The sequence below is a fragment of the Solanum verrucosum genome, unplaced genomic scaffold (genome assembly GCF_900185275.1).
Source record: "Solanum verrucosum unplaced genomic scaffold, falcon-dt-bn FXZP01000078.1, whole genome shotgun sequence".
NCBI lineage: Eukaryota > Viridiplantae > Streptophyta > Magnoliopsida > Solanales > Solanaceae > Solanum > Solanum verrucosum.
Window position 1 is genome coordinate 1,432,143 of NW_026020150.1, and position 18,357 is coordinate 1,450,499.

Sequence of the window (18,357 nt, forward strand, 5' to 3'; positions counted from 1 at the left end):
AGATGCAGTGCCCCAATCCAAATTTAACTTCTTCATTGCCCACATAGCCTTGTGCTCTAGCTCTATGGTAAATGACAAGACTTCCCATATACAAGTTGGTAAGGCGACATACCTATGGGGGTCTTGTATGCAGTGCGATATGCCCATAGAGCATCATCAAGCTTCCTTGACCAATCCGTTCGATTGGCGTTGACAGTCTTCGCCAATATCTGCTTTATTTCTCTGTTGGACACTTCAACTTGACCGCTAGTCTGTGGATGATACGGAGTGGCTACATTGTGACGGACACCATATTTCTCAAGTAGTGCTTGAACAACTTGTTACAAAAGTGAGAGCCTCCATCGCTAATAATAGCCCTCGGTGTACCAAATCTGGAGAAGATATTTTTTTCAAGAATGCGGTGACACTTTTACCTTCGTTGTTGGAGAGCGCTACTGCTTCCACCCACTTCGATACATAATCAACCGCAACAAGAATATACTTCATCCCATATGAACTCACAAATGGACCCATAAAATCAATGCCCATACATCAAACAATTCGATCACTAGATAGGATTCATAGGGAGCTCTTGCCTCTTTGAAATCCCTCCATCTCTTTGGCAACGATCACAAGACTTGGCGAAATCATGAGCATCTTGGTGGATGGTAGGCCAATAGTATCCACACTGCAAAATCTTATGTGCAGTCCGAATACCACTATGATGCCCACCAACGGCGATGAATGGCATGCTTCAAGTACACTCAACATCTCAACCTCAGGCACACAGCGACGAATAATCCCATCAGCACAACTACGATACAAATAAGGTTCATCCCAAAAGAATTTCTTCACATCATGCATAAACTTCTTCCTTTGGTGAAAAGACAAATCGGGTGGCACAATATCGCTTGCCAAATAATTAGCAAAGTCTGCGAACCAAGGAATCAAATCATTAGAAGCAGCCAATACCTGTTCATCTGGAAAGCATCATTAATTTCAGCCCTATCTCCAAGCTTTAGCATGGCCTCCTCCTCTAATCTGGACAAGTGGTCGGCAACTTGATTTTCGGTTCCCTTTCTATCTTTTACCACAAAATCAAACTCTTGCAGCAACAATACCCATCTAATCAATCGTGGTTTTGCATCCTTTTTCGCCATCAAATACCTCAATGCAGAATGGTCAGTATGCACGATGACCTTAGTACCAAGCAAGTAGGAACGAAATTTTTCGAATGCAAAAACCACCGCAAGAAGTTCTTGTTCGGTCACAGTATAATTCTTCTGGGCCACATTTAGAGCTTTGCTAGCATAGTAAATAGGGTGAAGAATTTTCTCAGCCTTTGACCCAATACTACACCAAGCGCCACTCCACTCGCATCGCACATTACCTCAAACGGTTGTCCCCAATCGGTGAAATAATGATAGGTGTGTAACCAACTTTTCCTTCAACTCTCCAAATGCTCTAAGACAAGCATCATCAAAATAGAACTTATCTCCTTCTCGAGCAGTTTGCACAAGGGATGTGCAATTTTTGAGAAATCTTTGATGAATCTCCTATAAAAACCTGCATGCCCAAGAAAACTTCTAACACCTTTTACAGAGATGGGTGGTGGAAGCTTTTCTATTACCTCAACTTTAGCTCTATCAACCTCAATACCTTTCTCTGAAATTCGATGACCCAACACTATACCTTCTTTTACCATGAAATGACATTTCTCCCAATTCAGCACCAAGTTGCAGTCTTCACATCTTTTGAGCACCTCGGCCAGATGTTCTAGACAATGATCAAACGAATCACCTACAACTGAAAAATCATCCATGAACACTTCAATAGTGTCCTCCACCATATCAGAAAATATCGACATCATACATCTCTGGAAGGTCGCTGGAGCATTGCACAATCCGAATGGCATTCGTTTGAAAGCAAAAGTCCCATATGGGCAAGTGAAGGTGGTCTTCTCTTGGTCTTCTGGAGCTATAGAAATTTGATTGTAGCCCGAATACCCATCAAGAAAACAATACCAACCCTTGCCTGCAAGTCTATCTAACATCTGGTCCATGAATGGCATAGGAAAGTGGTCTTTCTCTGTCCACGCATTCAACTTCCGATAATCCATGCAAACTCTCCATCCAGTGACAGGCCTCATTGGAACAAGCTCATTTCTTTCATTTGGAACCACAGTCATACCACCTTTTTTGGTACACACTGCACAGGACATACCCAATTACTATCTGAGATGGGATAAATAACTCCCGCATCCAGCCACTTGATGATCTCCTTTTTGACTACCTCTTGCATAGGTGGATTTAATCTTCTCTGGTGCTCAACACTGGGCTTATGATCTGGCATGAGTTGGATTTTGTGAGAACAGATACCGGGGGGATCCCAATAATATCTGCAATAGTCCACCCAATCGCTCGCTTGAACCTCTTTAATACAGTCACCAAACACTCTACTTGCCTTGCATTCAAATCTGCTGCAATGATGACCGGCAAAGTATTCTCTTCGCCTAAATATACATACCTCAAGTGCGGTGGTAGAGCTTTAAGCTCCAATTTCGGTGCCTCCACAATAGATGGTCTTGTGGGTGGGGACTCGCGATTCTTCATGTCTAGCTCATACTTCTTTGGTTTGGACCGGTATTCACACTTATCAAGTGCGGCTACCAACTCATCATACTCTTCAATACCATCACTACCAAAATTCATCATGACTGCTGCTAGTGCCTCAACACCTAATCGCTCTTCAATTTGCACTTCTGACCCACTCTCCACTCTGTAAGTTATAGCAGATACTGTTTGTAGCTCACCATTCTGCTTCATGGATCTACAGATATTGAAAGTTGCTTCTTCATTGTTCAGTCTGAACTTCATCTGTCCCTTTTCCATATCAACCAACGCACGCCCTGTGGCAAGAAATGGTCTCCCAAGGATGATGGGAACCTCAAAATCAACCTCACAGTCAAGATCACAAAATCCGCCGGAAAGATGAAAGACTCTACTTTCACTAGCACATCATGGAGCACACCTATGGGCCTCTTCACAGTCCGATCAGCCATCAGTAACCGCATTGCAGTGGGCTTTGGATCCCCAGACCCAACTTCTTGTAAATAGATAAAGGCATGAGGTTGATGCTAGCACCAAGATCACACAATGCCTTAGCAAAGTGTAATAACCCTATAGTACATGGGATCGTGAAAGCACCAGGGTCTTCCTTCTTCTGCACCAGAGATCTTGTAGCAATAGCACTACAATGCTGCAATCTATCATCATCTTCAAAACTCACAGACCTTTTCTTTGTCACCATATCTTTCATGAATTTGCATATCCAGGCATTTGCTCCAAGGCTTCTATCAAAGGGACATTGATAGAAAGCTGCTTCAACATAGTGATAAACCTGCGATATTTACCATCTTCAGTCTTCTTCACTAACCTCTGTGGAAAAGGTGGTGGAGGTCTAGGTATGGGAACCACTTTCTGAGGTATCTCCACTTCTTGTTCTTCACAACCTCTGATCTCCCTCTACTCACATCATCTTCTTTTCTATCTCAATTCCACCACAGACGGCATAGGTGGATCTATGGTTTGCTTACCTCCTCGAGTAGTAATTGCCATACAATGACCATCATTCTTTGGATTCTGGATGGTGTTGCTAGGAAGAGTGCCAGGTTGACGCGGGTTCACTGTAGTAGACAACTGCGTCATCTGCTGCTCTAGATGCTTTATTGACACTGCATGGGCATCAACCTTTTGACCAATACCAGATAAGTCGTTTCTCATCTCTTCACATTCTCATCAGTCGCATCAAACCTTCTCATCATCTTCTGCAGCATATCTTCAATACGCGTCATATTACCTCCAGCTTCCCTAGCACCAGATTCCCGATTTTGAGGGGGAACATAGGGTCCAACCCGATCGTTTCTGTTGCCATAGTTGTTCCTGTTGTAGTTGTTGTCGCGATTGAAGTTCCCATCTCGGACATAGTGACCCTCCGGTTGTAATTTCCATAGTTCCGACCTTGGTTCCCTTGACCTTGGCGCCAATTTCCGTGTTGGATCCTTGGGCTTTGGTCGAAACCCCCGTCTGATCGTTCACCGCATAAGTGTCCTCTTCATAGTAACACTCCTCAACTGGTGGTGGAGTTCTAGTTAAGTAGTTTACAGCATTTACCTTTTCTGCTCCTCCACTCACATGCTTCAATACCAACCCCAACTCTGTCCTCATCTGAGCCATCTCCTCACGAATATCATCTGCAGAGTTAACAGTGCATTATGAACGCAAATGTGTTTCTCCCAGTATCTGACCTCCTAGTGCTCCACGCTTTATTGTTGCGAGAGATCCTCTCCAATTTTTCAGCAATCTGTGCATATGTACAATCACCATATGACCTCCAGCAATAGTGTCAAGTACTGCTTTATTGTTATCATCCTGTCCTCGATAGAAATATTCCTTCAGTGACTCATCGTCAATACGGTGATTTGGGACACTTCTTACGAAAGCAGTGAATCTGTCCCACGAGCTACTCACAGACTCTCCAGGTAATGCCACAAAATTGTTGACCCTATCTTTGTGATTGAGCTTCTTAGACACTGGATAGTACTTTGCTTTAAACACCTCTGCTAGTTGGTCCCATGTGAAAATTGAGTTATAAGGAAGCTCAGTGAACCATACTGCAGCATCGCCTGTCAGTGACAGAGGGAACACTCGTAATCCAATGACATTCATATCCAAGTCTGGTCTACCTACACAACTTTTGCAAACCACCCTTAGCTTGGCCAAGTGAGCATGTGGATCCTCCGATGGCGATCCTGAAAATAAGCCTCTTGCTGTAAGCATCTGCATCAAACTACTAGTCACCACAAATGTGTGCCCTGGAGGTAGAGGAGGTAGGACAATGGGTCCATCGGAGTCTGCTATGTCATGTTGCCCCGATAGTTGTCATGTTGTTGTGGGCCTGTGGACCATGCACTCTCACTGCATCTCCCAATTGATTTTCAGCTAGACCCCGGTTTCCCCACCAACTACCTTGGCTGCTGTAACTCAACTGCTTCATCTAGATTTCCTCCGATAGGATGAACTGGAAGTCCTTGATTGTTCATTCTTCGCAAAGTTCTGTTCAACTCTGGATCGTACGGAGTAAGTGGTTGCCTTGGCTCCGTGTACTTGGCATACATAGAGTCGGAACCTGAGAGAGACAAAAACAAAGAAAAAAATAAAATTAGGAAATATTTGACTAACTTTCAATAATGTAGTTAAAACTAAATCTAAAAGCCAGATTCCCTGGCAGCGGCGCCAAAATTTGATACGCTCAATTACACCTCCTTACAGAAGTATAAGCGATCGTTATCAAGTAAAGAACCCAACTTGTAGGTTGGGATCGATCCACGAGGAAAATGGTTTAGACTTTACTTTAACTAACAATTATATTCAATTAGTCAAATTATTTCCAGAAAAAGTAATAAAAGGGGGGTTGGGTTTGTGAGAAACAAATAGTAAGAACTTAATAAGTAATCAATAATCAAACTCAACTTTGGTTGTTATCAAGATAAGAGAAATAACTAGGGTATACGTGTTCCCCACAATCTCATAACGCAGTAATCCTAGAATAGCAATCCTTTTCTAGTGTATTACATGCAAAGTGATAAGTTAGGTATCTCTAAATCCTTGGTCCGGCATCTAGAGAATTTCACCTTACACCTTGGTCCGGCTATGTGTGTATAATTTACTAACCCTTACCTTTACCTCATATTAGACATCATAATCGATGTTTGGCTTAGTTATTACTTCGCACCAATTAACACTAGCCTATTAGATAGTATCACACTAAATCTGTGTTGATAATTCTTTTCTTGTTAATTACCTCCTTGGTCCGGCAAGTAGTAACAAGGCGAGTTCTAACGTTGGCCACCGTTAAAAAGACTTCTAAACGAAAGAATTATCAATGCATGCAAAATACTGGTCAAGAATTTCTTATTTACTATTTATACTTTGTTAATTGATCATGGTTCCCACAACCCTAGTTGTGGATTTAGTTACTCATGTTGGCAAGAACACAATTCATAATTTTAGATGAAGAAATAATGAACTTACGTAGATAGAATAATAAACCCAGAAATTTTCCTTGAATTGCAAAGCCAAAATCTTCAAAACGAGCTTGGAAATCAATAATTGCTAGAGTTGCAAAATTAATCTCCAAAGTTACAAAGCAAAAATAGAATAATAGTGTCTAACCCCCAAAAACGAGGTTTACATGTCCTATTTATAGAAAACAAATCCTAAATAAAAAAAGAAACAAATTAAGGAAAGTTTTGTTCAGGTACGCGTCTTCAATCCACGAGACCGACTTACGGACCGTCGATGGATCTACGGTCCGTAAGTCCCTTCCATCACTCGAGACTTAGAAAATATTTTAGCTTCAAAAAATCAGCTTCTCTGAAGCAAACGACGGACCAGCAGTACGGACCGTGGATCGACCTACGGTCCGTCAATCCCCTCCGTAGCTCCATACTTAGAATCTTCAAAAATTAGGTACTGGAACCCTCGCAGTCTCACTCTACGGATTAACAGTACGGTCCGTAGATCCATCTACGGACCGTCAATGAACACTGTGGTTCCACACTTGGTCAGACTTCCCTGATTTGTCCTCAATACCATGCCTGCTGATCTACGGTCATAACCTACGGACCGTGGATGCCCTTTTTCTGCATTTCCTTCAGCTGTCTCTACACTTCCGCGCCTGAACACCTTTCCTACAAAACATGATAAAAACCATAAAAACCAATATAAAAAGGCCCTAGACACACACAACTTGTAAGTGAAATGTATTAGAAATACCGTAACCTCACGGTATATCAATTATATATTTCTTATGTTTACAAATAAATAAACTATGCATATTCAAATGGTGAAAAACACATCGTCTTAATCATTCAGTTTTCAAATCTAGAAACTATATTAATCATTCAAATTCAGACATCTAAATCGTAGTCCCTGCTTGGACATGATTTGAATTTGAAGTTATGTTTAGATTTTAGACATGCAATTTAAATTTCTTAAATTGTGCTTTTTTCTCATAAAGGTGAAAACCTCATAAGTTGTGAAAATTATCAAAATTTCTTCAATTCTTATACAATCTTAGCAAAATAGCAAACCATAATTCATAAACAAAATATCAGAATATCTTAAGGCGTAGCATTGATAATAAGTATCTTCATGTTGCTTTTATAAATAAATAGTTGATATTACATGTTTTCAAATACACACAATTTCATAAAGAATTCATTAGTGAACAATAGTAGCAACTAGCTTTTCTTTAATATATTTTTTTCACATGGTACAAAGAATCTCTTCAAGATGAGCATGAGTCTTTTTTTGCAAATTTTAAAATGGTGGACCATTTGTTTTACAAAATTTAAACTTATGGGTCAAGTTTTACATTTTTTTAAAAATAGAATATCAAATCCTACTCTTTGAAGAATTTGGAATTTGAAATCATCATCCCAAATTGCATGTCCAAACGTCTACTTAATGAAAACAAATGAGGTCTTAGACAACCACAACTTACAGAAAGCCATAACGAACATCATTTACTTATTGTTGCCAAGAGAATGTAATGCTCATACCTCTTGCATGTCAGTGACACTCTGCTCATGGATCTTAGTTGAACCAGGGAGATAAAAAGAACCACCTCCAAGGCCATTTTGAACACGACATATGGTGAGCAGATTCTGAACCCTCCTAGAAAGTTCTCCTCCAGAACCTTTGAACTATAAGTTGTGTCTATTTGTCAGGAAGTCTAGACCACCATAAAGCACATAATACATTAACAGACTAGGCTACTAACAAGTGATGATTGCATTTTCCATATTTTTATAATAGGGAGAGTAGTATGCAACAATTAAAACTGAATTGCATTTTGAATATGAATTAATAATTATTGAAGACCTTCGTTGACATTTTCTAAAAATATACCCAGTTATCTAGCTTTTGCTTTTATTATTAAAAAAAAAAAAAACTCATTAGATAGACATTATATATATATATATATATATATATATATATATATATATATATAATTTCTCGATTCAGTTTAATTATTATTGCGGTATTTTTAGTACAACCAAAACCAAACCAAATAGTGTCGGTTTTCAAAATTTAAGACCAAACCAAACAAAATACTGAAAACTGTATTTACATAAGGAACTCTAATAATACCGACCTATCCCCTATAATGAGCCTAAGACATCAATGGTAGAGACAATATCATTAGAGTAAGTTTGACTACACCAAAAACACAATCAATTTGTATAAATGATATGGGGAAGAATATGGAAAAGGCATAAATTTTCCCTTGAATTTATCCCAAAAAGTCAGTTACACGCTTAAACTATCATAATGACCTATTACACACCTATACTACTCAAAAGTGATTTTTCTTACCCCCTAAAACTGACGTGGCAAAAATATAAAACAAAAATAAAAAATAGGTACGTCAGTTTGAAATTAAAGTAAAAAAAGGAAGAAGTTAGAATCCTCTTTTCCACCCCATCCGCCCCACCTCTTCTTCTTCACCCCCCCACCCCACCCCCATTGTCTTATTCTTCTTCATTCTTAATTCTTTATTTTCATCACTCTTCTTTATTTTTTATTCAAAATCTTAAAGCACAATTTTTTTTGATTCGCAATTAGGTTAATTCTCATAGATTTGTTAGTGAATAATTGTATTTTACCTAGAAAAGTTTCTGTTGATTGTTTCTATCTTTTTTATTATTTTTCTTACTTTGTTTAAAGAAATTTTGGTTGTTCATTAGTTTTTGGGTTTGGGGGTGATAGCAACTTTATTGATTTGGTGGTGATGGGTGGAAGGTGACATTAAAAGAGGTAATTGAAGATGGTTAAGAAGAAAAAAATGATATTAATAATGGTGGCGGTGATATTTTGTTATGGGGGACAAAGAAGAAGAAGAAGAATTGAAGGTGATATAGAGGTGGTGAAGAACAAAATCAATAGTGAAGGTGGCCATATATGATTTTTTCGATGAAACGAGAATTGAAATAGGTGGGATTCAGTGATAAAGAAGATATAATTAATAGAGAATTAAAATAATAATCAAGGATTAATGAGAGTAAGATATAGTTAACAAAAGAAAAGTGAATTAATAAAGAAAACAAAACAAAAAAATTATAATGTGTGACATGGAACTAATGTAGCACTAATGTGGCAGTGAGTGTAATACACTACATAATATGAGAGTGGTGTTACACATCTCAGGATAATAATAAATTAACTTAAAGTAGTAAAGGAGTGTACTAGGTCACCGTGATAGTTTAAGCGTGTAACTAACTTTTCGGGACAAGTTCAGGGGGCAATCTATGTGTTTTCCCAAAAATATGTAGCATAAATATGGACTAGTTAAGGTGAATATAATAATTGGGAAAAGGTACAAGTACCCCCTAGACTATGACCGAAATTTCAGATACACACCTTAATAAAACTAAGGTCCTATTACCCCCCTAAACCCATTTTTTTGTAACTTTGTACACCTTTTGGTTTACGTGGCACACTCTGGGACTCCACACCATGTAAACCAAAAGGTGTACAAAATTATATAAAAAATGAGTTTGGCGGGTAATATAACCTTAGTTTAGTTAAGGTGTATCTCTGAAATTTCAGTCATAGCTTAGGGGGACTACTTGTGCCTTATCCCTATAATAATTAACAAAAAAATCAATACATACTTAAAAAATTGAAGGCAATATATATATATATAAGGAAATTTCATGAAACAAAATGAAGGTTTTGAAAAACAATAGAATTTTTTAAAAAGGTAAGTGTGTTTTGGTGTGAATGGAAATATTTTTCCATATTTGGTTGGTCAAATATTTTTAAAATTAATTTCTCTAGATAAACAAGCTCCTTAAAAATGATTTTCCTGATAAAAGTAAGGAAAGTAAGTTTCATAAGTGACATTTCAAATTCATTGTCCTCTCCACACTCACCCAACATCCCCAATTCCCATCACTTGACTATCCCACCTTGAACCATCACTCCCCACCCCTTTCCGCCTATAGTATTTTGCTACATTATATATAAATATTCTTGGAATAATATTTTTTTCACTTATCACACACTAAAAAATAAATAAGAACCCTATTTATTTGGTCAATACTTAATTATTATTTTTAGAAGATGGAATCTTCGAGGAGACCCTTCTTATTATCCTAATTTGACTAAACTTATGTGGCATTAATTTTGCAGAGTCGGATAAAGTATGCGGTTTCACATATATAAAAGTGAGTGAACACAAAATTTTGAATTAAAAAATATAAAAAAAGATTACCAGGGTGGTGGTTTGGGGGGGGGGGGGGGGTGGATCATAGAAACAAAATAAAAAGATTTTTAAAAAATTGGATAAGGTACAAGTACCCCCCTAGACTATGACGAAATCTCAGAGACACACCTTAACTAAACTAATGTCCTATTACCCCCCTTCCCCCCCGAATCCATATTTTTTTTGTAATTTTGTACACCTTTTTGGCTTACGTGATATCCAAATATTTCCCACACACCTCAACTGCATAGAGTCATGGGGTATGCTACGTAAGCCAAAAGGTGTACAAAACTACAAAAAAAAAATGCGTTCAGGGGGGTAATAGGACTTTAGTATAGTTAAGGTCTTTCTTTGGGATTTTGATCATAGTCTAGGGGGTACTTGTACCTTATCCCTGTATAAATAAAAGACATAATATATAAATATGCCATTTAACTTGGCTTTAGTTTACATCTATACCCTCTAACTTTTGGTGTGCACAAGTAGACACTTTTAAATTTTTAAGAAGCTGAAAAAGTAGACACATGCATCGTATGTGGCATAATACATGTAGGATATAATGTTGGACGTGAATTTTCATGTATAACACCAAGTAGGACATGTGTATCTACTTGTTCAACTCTATACAAGTTTAACTACCTACTTGTGCACACCCAAAGTTGGAAGGTTTAGTTTCCAGATAAAGTAATGTTAAAGAGCACATTAATGTATTATGCCTCAACAAAATGATGATTCCTTAGGCAATATTTTGAACTTTATTTCTTATTAGAAAGATAAAAATGTCACCTTTGTGTTGTATGATTATTCAAAATGAGAAGAAATTAAGTTCTTTTGAAGGATTTTTCCTCTCAATATATCCTTTAACTTGACCTCATGTCATATTTATGTCCTTCAAATTTGGGTGTGTAAAAGTAGACACTTAAACTTGTATAAAGTTAAAGAAATAGACATATGCGTCTTATGTGGCATCCTACATGACAATTTGTGTCTTATGTTGTGTCCTAGGTATATTATGCCACCTAGGACTCTTGTATGTACATGTTCAACTTTATACAAGTTTAAGTGTCTACTCGTGCACACCCAAAGTTAGGGAGCATAAATGTGAAATAAGAAAACTGTGCACAAATGTGAAATGAGGCAACTGTGTAGAAATTTGAAATAGCTACACTGTTTTCAAGAGGCCCTCACAATTTTTTTCGTTTTTCTTGTTTGAGTGACCTTTTCTTTTTTCTTTCTATGAAATTTTATAATTATATTTTAAATAATTGAAGGAGATTAAAACTAGTCTGTTTTTTAAAAAATGCATTTTTTTTCGACAACTTTTTAATTTCAACAATATTTTTTACCTAGTGTCAGTCAAATATATCGAAAGGACAATATTTTTGTCAATGAATTGAATGTGTGAGTGTTTAGGAGTAGGATCGTTGTATACTTCTGTGTTGTATGTGCATCCTAGTATTGATGAATGGATTGGCTATCCATTTTGTTGTTGTAGGCCTAGGTAAGGCATAGCCCCCAATCTCCCTCTAGCCCTATTTTGAAATTATATTTTTATCGTTTTAATCATGGTTGTTCTTGATCATCGGTGTATTAAAAATTATTCATTACTATAAATAGTTGAATTGGTCAAGACATGAGTAGAATTACATCATGTCAATGTTATGACAATGTATCTAATAATAAAAGAGTTGGCACAAGGAAAATGCTTAAATAAGAATCATTGGTGAAATAGCACACACCTAAAAAATAGTCATTTGAGCAAATGGTGGGATCAATTGCCACCACCACCATGGGCCCATACTCCTCCAGCACCAAAACTACTACCACCATTTTGACCACCACCACAGATGTTTTCACCCGATCCATGACCCTCACAATCTCCAATGCCAAAACCAGATCCTCCATCACTACCTCCTCCTCCACCACCTCCACCTCTACCGCCGCCTCCACCACCATTTGCATAGAATCCGTGACCTCACCATATCCAATGCCAAAACTAGATCCACTATAACTACATCCTCCTCCACCACCACTGCCACCAATTAGGCCCCCTAAAATTTGGCCAAATCCATCATTTTCACTCGATCTATGACCCTTGCCATATCCAAGGCCAGCAACAAATCTCCCATCACTACCTCCACCACCGCCGCCATCACCACCACCACCGGCACCACCAAGACCTCCTATAATTTGGTCGAATTCACCATTGAATTTAGGTCAATTGGGTAATAATGGATATATTGTAGAGAAGCTTCCTTGCTGAGAAAGTTTGCACTAGAATTCCCTAAACAACAATTAGCATCAACTTGCATCTAATCTTTGTAGTATCTACTGTCAGTACTGCACACAAAAATAGCATAACTTCGATTAGTGACAAAACTAGAAATTCTATTAATTCTAACAAGAGAATTCGATTAAAAAATGTTTCACTTGAAATTTGAATTGAGGCATAAAGAAATTTTTAAATCACTTGTACTACAACACTAAAAGTTTCCTTAATGTTAAGGGAATTTAAACATGTGTATAAATACAAAACTATTTTATCTTATTTACTCAATTTTATATCGCAACTAAAGAGATTCAATTACACGTCTTTCAATAGTTAGCTCCACTTTTAACAACCACAACCAGAAATGAAAATTTAACTGACAGACTTTTTTGGCGGCTCATGCAGCCACCAAAAAATAGTAAGGGTTTTAGCGACGAATGCTCCACAAAATTATCGAAGTGAGAACTAGTCATTAGTATGACTTCCGTTGTTAGCTTAATATATATATATATATATATATATATATGTATATATGCACAGTTTAAAATTATGTAATTCGTATCAAGTTATCCAAAAATATATTATTTTTAAAGTATCTGACATGTGCTTGTTAGTATTTTTTGAAAAGTTCAAGAAACATAAATTTGAAGAAGAATGTGTCTTACTTTTCTTTCGTGGCCTTTGTTTTGTGAGGCTAACTGATTGCCATGAGAATGCTAAAATATTACTTAGAATGTTGTATTAATTAATATTTGAGATACTATGAAAAATCTTAATAGATAAGGGTTATGTAATATGTAATGGCATGGTTAGTGACTGTAAATTAGAAGTACAATTAATTAATCTATAAATGTTTGCAAAACATAAAAAATAAAAAGAAAATTGAAGTGAATGTATACGTAGTTGAACATCAATAAAGAAAAAGGAGTTACTAAATTCTTCAAAAACACAAAGTAAATTCTTTCTAGAAATTCATCAAACACTCGGGGGCACAATTACTTTTACTTGAAAATCTAACAAAACATGAAAAACAAATGTTAGGATATTCAAGCTCTACCAAGGCCTCTCCCTCCTTTCATTTCCACCACTGTTTGCACCAGATCCATGACCCTCGGCATATCCCATGACATCACCAAATTCACCATTACTAGCTCAACCACCAACATCACCACAATTTGTTGAGTCCATGAACCTCGCGATTACCTATGCCTACACCAATTTAGGTTGTTCTTATTATAGTTGCTGCTTTTCTATTTCTTTGTTGTAGACTCCCTCTTTTGAATGGAACATTCTCCTTTTCTATTTTTGGAGCACTTTTCAACAACTTTAAGCTTTGGATTAACAAAGAAAATTCAGTAAGAATAAAGTAAATTGTTTTGGCATCTCAACATGACTATAAAAGTTAGTATCATGTAGTTAGGAGGTCATCATGTAAATCGCTTCTTGTAACAATCAGTTTTGTAGATTTATATTAGGATCCTTTTTCCTTAATTAAGTGACACTTGCTGTAGGCTTCCCTCCACAGTAGGACTATATTATGTTCTCATATGATAGTAATACTGCAATCCAACAATATTTTTGTTAAGAACTACCTATATATATGATTTTACAAATTACAAATTAAATTGAACACATTACAAAGTAATTATATTACTAACTCTAATTTTCTTGATATATCATTGGATTCATTGGTCCTTAATTAGTATAAAAACTAGTTATATATAAAGTTTTAAACAACTAACAAAAATTATACAATATAAAATCCAAATAAGTTTGAATGTGATAGTATTTTGTAGTTTGATAGTCCAGTTTGAAATAAGAAAATAAAGTTTAGTTATTGCCTAACACACACAAAACAAATGATGTGATTCCTTTTTCTTTCTTTTTTTTTCAGGAAAAAAGAAAAGATAAAACAAGCGATAATATAATTAAGTGGAGGATTCACGATATTGGTAATGATCAATAAATCCTAATTCGGAAGCATGATATAAACAAAAGAAAATGCCATACATGTAGAGGCAGAGCTACGTGGGGGTTCGTGGGTTTGTGGGTTCGGACGAACTCAATATCTTTTTGGTAGATCCTCTATTTGTACTAGAAAATTTATTAAATATATATGTATAATAAATTTTTAACCCCTAACAAATTGATTGATGGTCCTAGAGAAAATTTAGAACCCCCAAATTCTTAAGCCTCGCTTCAGAAAATTGTATTTACCACGTCAAATGCTCCATTTTCATGTTGTCTCTTTTTAGCTAGCCATCCATGTAGCATCGCCTTGTATTTATGGTTAAGACGATTACCATCTGGTTTTTGTGCAGGATTTTTACTAACCGCTTGTGGTTTATAAATGATGTAACAGTTACCTTCACTTTTAGAAGGTTCAATTCGTAACCTAACATTACTAAATACTGATCTTTTCTTCTTCTCATCAATCATTTTTCCGGATACTCTAAAAGTAAAGAAAACTCAAGAATAATAGTTGAGAAGTAATGTGATTGAGGCTTGAAATATCGAGGACTATATATAGAATATTAAATTGAGAAGATGGAAAGTAATTTTGAAGATAGATAAATATTAAATTAATAAGATATGATTTCTTTTAGAAAAAAATTATGATATTTGGATATTTGTTCAATACTTATTTATTATTTTCAAAAGGTGACTCTTTCAGGAAAAGAAATCATGATATTTGGATATTTGGTCAATAATTATTTATTATTTGTAGAAGGTGGTTGATGAGTCTTAGATTTGGACTCATTTAAGGCTTTATTTGGATAGATTTTTTGTCCTCAAATGCTTATTTTGTGCCAATACCTGATGTAAAATCCTTGATTTCTAGGTATATGGATTGAGGAACAAAGTATGGACACTAACTTGCAAAAAGGAACAATGCGAGCTGAAAGAAGGAAGGAAAGAGAGCCTAGTGATCACCAAGTCCATTTGGCGAGTCGTCGAGTATCCACTTGACCGCCTAAAGTTCGAGTGTGGCAATCTCCGAAGGAGAAAATCAAGTTGGCGAGAGAAAGGAGCAGTCGACGTGTCTCCTAGTGGTTCCGCGATGCAGTGTTGGATCACCCAAAGTTATAGAACTTGAGGATGCTCAAGGCCAAAGCAAAAAGGATATGGAACTGACCAAAGGGCGGATTGCCGAGTTGATAGGCGATCCTGACTTACTGCACCAAATGGTCCATCATAGCATATTTTTGGCGACTATAAATACATTTTCAAACAATAATATTGGGAGCTAGATATCATAAGTTTTATCATATTTTTGGAGTTAGTTTGAACTCTGAGTATTGAAACTAGTTTTCCTTAGCTTTGAAGAATTGAAGTTTTCCATTTTTGAGAAATTAGAAGTGGGTCTTTGAGATTCTTCAATTTGGACCTTTGTAAAGACAAAATTGATCTTACCTTGTTGATATAAACATAATTTGGTAACGATTTCTATCTTTTTTATGATGTCTAGCTAAAACCCCAATTCTTGGGTTGTGATTATGTGATTATGGGTTGATTTAGTTTATGGGTATTGTTAATTGTTAGTTTAAATGTTGTTTAGAAGTGATTTCATTCAGTAATTGTGGTTTAATTTAAAGGATTCTAGTTGCAAATACAATTCTACCTTCGTATTTTTCGCTTGCTCGAGAGAGAGGTTTTAAAACCAAGATGATTGAATTGATGGTTTGTGAGTATTGGGTTGTCATGGATTCATCTCGAGAGAGTGAATCCTAAACCTTTTTCCACACATTCAGCTCGAGAGAGTTAATGGACTAAACGCAGACTATTCTTATTTTTCTACTTGTTGGAGTTCGAGAGAAACTGACTTTATTCGAGGTAAATTGTTCGAGAGAAATTTTATCTCCTCTATAGTCTAGCTTAGTCACTAACATACAACTATTTTCTAACAATTGCAATTAACCATTTGTCTAAATTAGCCTATAATCGAATCACATCCCAAGAACTCATCTCATTATTGTTATTCCGTGTTATTTGCTGTTGTTGTAGTTGATAATTTAAAACCAAAAGCCCCATGTTATTTGACATTCTTGTCACCCCTTAATTTGAATTATGTTTTTATTCGATAATGTCTATTCCTATGGCTGATTAGAACATATTCATGCTTTTCAATTGATTCTGAAACACATACCTCTCCCTGTGGGATTCGACCCCAACTCATTTAGTTGGGTTATATACTGACTAATGATCATTGACACTTAGAACTGGATTAAGTGTTTTTGATAACGCTATTCAATCAAAATGGCACCGCTGCCGGGGAGTGGTGTTGTTTGAGAATTTTTAGGTAAGTTAAATTTTGTTCTTGGTAGTCTTCGTTGAATCTACTTACTTTTGGTTTTGTTTTGTGTGTTGCAGTTTTAAACCAGAAGTATGAGTTTGAACGAATGCAATGGTAGCCAAGTGGGCCACCAAGATGACATCGGTAACCTCAACTATGTCAATGAGCCAAAAGCTAATGACCATCATCTTATGGGTGGAATTGGTGCCATTCGCTTGCCTCTGGATAAAGGGAACGTTGTGTTCCATATCACAAGTACTATGTTGCAGCTCTTGCAATTGAAGGGGTTGTTCGGTGGTTTGGCTCATGAGGATCCCCATGAGCATATTAGAAACTTTGTTGATGTTTGTTGCCCGATCTCCTTCAAGAACATATCCCAAGAGTCGATCTGGTTGAGGTTTATCGCATTTTCTTTAATGGGAGAAACATGTAAGTGGCTGGCTGAATTGCCACGATAATCAATCACTTCGTGGGAAGAGCTTGTCACCGCATTTCAAGTGCGATTTTTCCCTCCTTCGAAGATGATGACTCTTCGCGACAACATTCAGAGCTTTAAGCATTTGGAGGGTGAACTAATTCATGAGACTTGGCTGCGATTCAAGAAGTTGGTTCTATAATGCCCAACTCATGGTTAGCCCGACAACGTTTTGCTGCAATATTTTTACTGAAGTCTTGATTTGTTGAACAAGGGTGTAGCGGACCAACTTTCTCTTGGAGGTTTGATGCAACAACCTTATGTATAGCAGCCCAGCTTTTAGATGGAATGACCACAATTAATCGGGCTTGGTACACCCGCTAAGATTAGGTTTCCCTTCTTACGTTTAAATTGACCAAGGAGCAGCTTGAGAAAGACCAAGAGAGGGAGCTGGCCAAGATCATGACACAACTTGACATTTTGTCCAAAAATGTCATGGGAGCTGGTTCTCGAAGTGTCAATGTTGTGGGTGTCGGGTGTATTAATCCTGATGAGGCCAAGTTTGAGGCTTTGTACAATGAAGAGGTGGATTTCCAAGCCAACCAAGGTGGTGGTGATCGTTCAAACTACCCGTGGCAAGGTGGTAACAAAGGTTGGAACAGGGATGAAGGCGGGAAGAATCGTGAAAGAGAGTGGAGCGATGGAAATCCTAATTGGATGGATGGGGAGAAGGATAGGTATGTGCCTCCCTACGAGTGTCAAAAGCCAAAGTATTCAGAAGGTGGCCGATCTAAGGTTATGCTGTCTCGTATTCTCAACAAGGTCGAGGGGTTTGACAAAATTTTGAAAAATATGAAGGAAGAAGTGTCGACCCTTAGCCAGACGGTTACCTCATATTCTGTCTCTATCAAACAGTTGGAGACCTAGATGGGTCAGATCTCGTCTCATTTAAACCCGAGACAACAAGCGGGGTTGCCTAGTGACACTATGGCCAACCCCAAGAATGAGGTTTGAGCGTGGACTTGCATCGTGCCGCGACGTTAACTAAGGTGCTACTTCAGAGGCAAC

At 37.0% G+C, this 18,357-nt stretch overlaps 1 protein-coding gene across 1 annotated transcript; it reads right to left on the reverse strand.

Moving 5' to 3' along the window:
* Positions 1–12,082: 12,082 nt before the first annotated feature.
* On the reverse strand, positions 12,083–15,019 carry LOC125828077 (glycine-rich protein DOT1-like). The gene is made up of 3 exons (XM_049507378.1): positions 14,947–15,019; positions 12,327–12,494; positions 12,083–12,285 (listed from the first exon to the last, which is right to left on the reverse strand). Exons 1-3 carry the CDS (start codon positions 15,017–15,019, stop codon positions 12,083–12,085), a joined length of 444 nt encoding a protein of 147 aa, XP_049363335.1.
* Between the last annotated feature and the right edge of the window lie 3,338 nt (positions 15,020–18,357).

Excerpts from the sequence above, each read along its gene's own strand:
- LOC125828077 (XM_049507378.1), bottom strand. The coding sequence starts at position 15,019 with ATGATTGATGAGAAGAAGAAAAGATCAGTATTTAGTAATGTTAGGTTA. Across the intron at positions 12,495-14,946 it reads TGAACCTTCTAAAAGTGAAG|GAGGTCTTGGTGGTGCCGGT; the intron begins GTAACTGTTACA and ends ACCAAATTATAG. Across the intron at positions 12,286-12,326 it reads CAGTGGTGGTGGAGGAGGAT|GTCACGGATTCTATGCAAAT; the intron begins GTAGTTATAGTG and ends GGATATGGTGAG.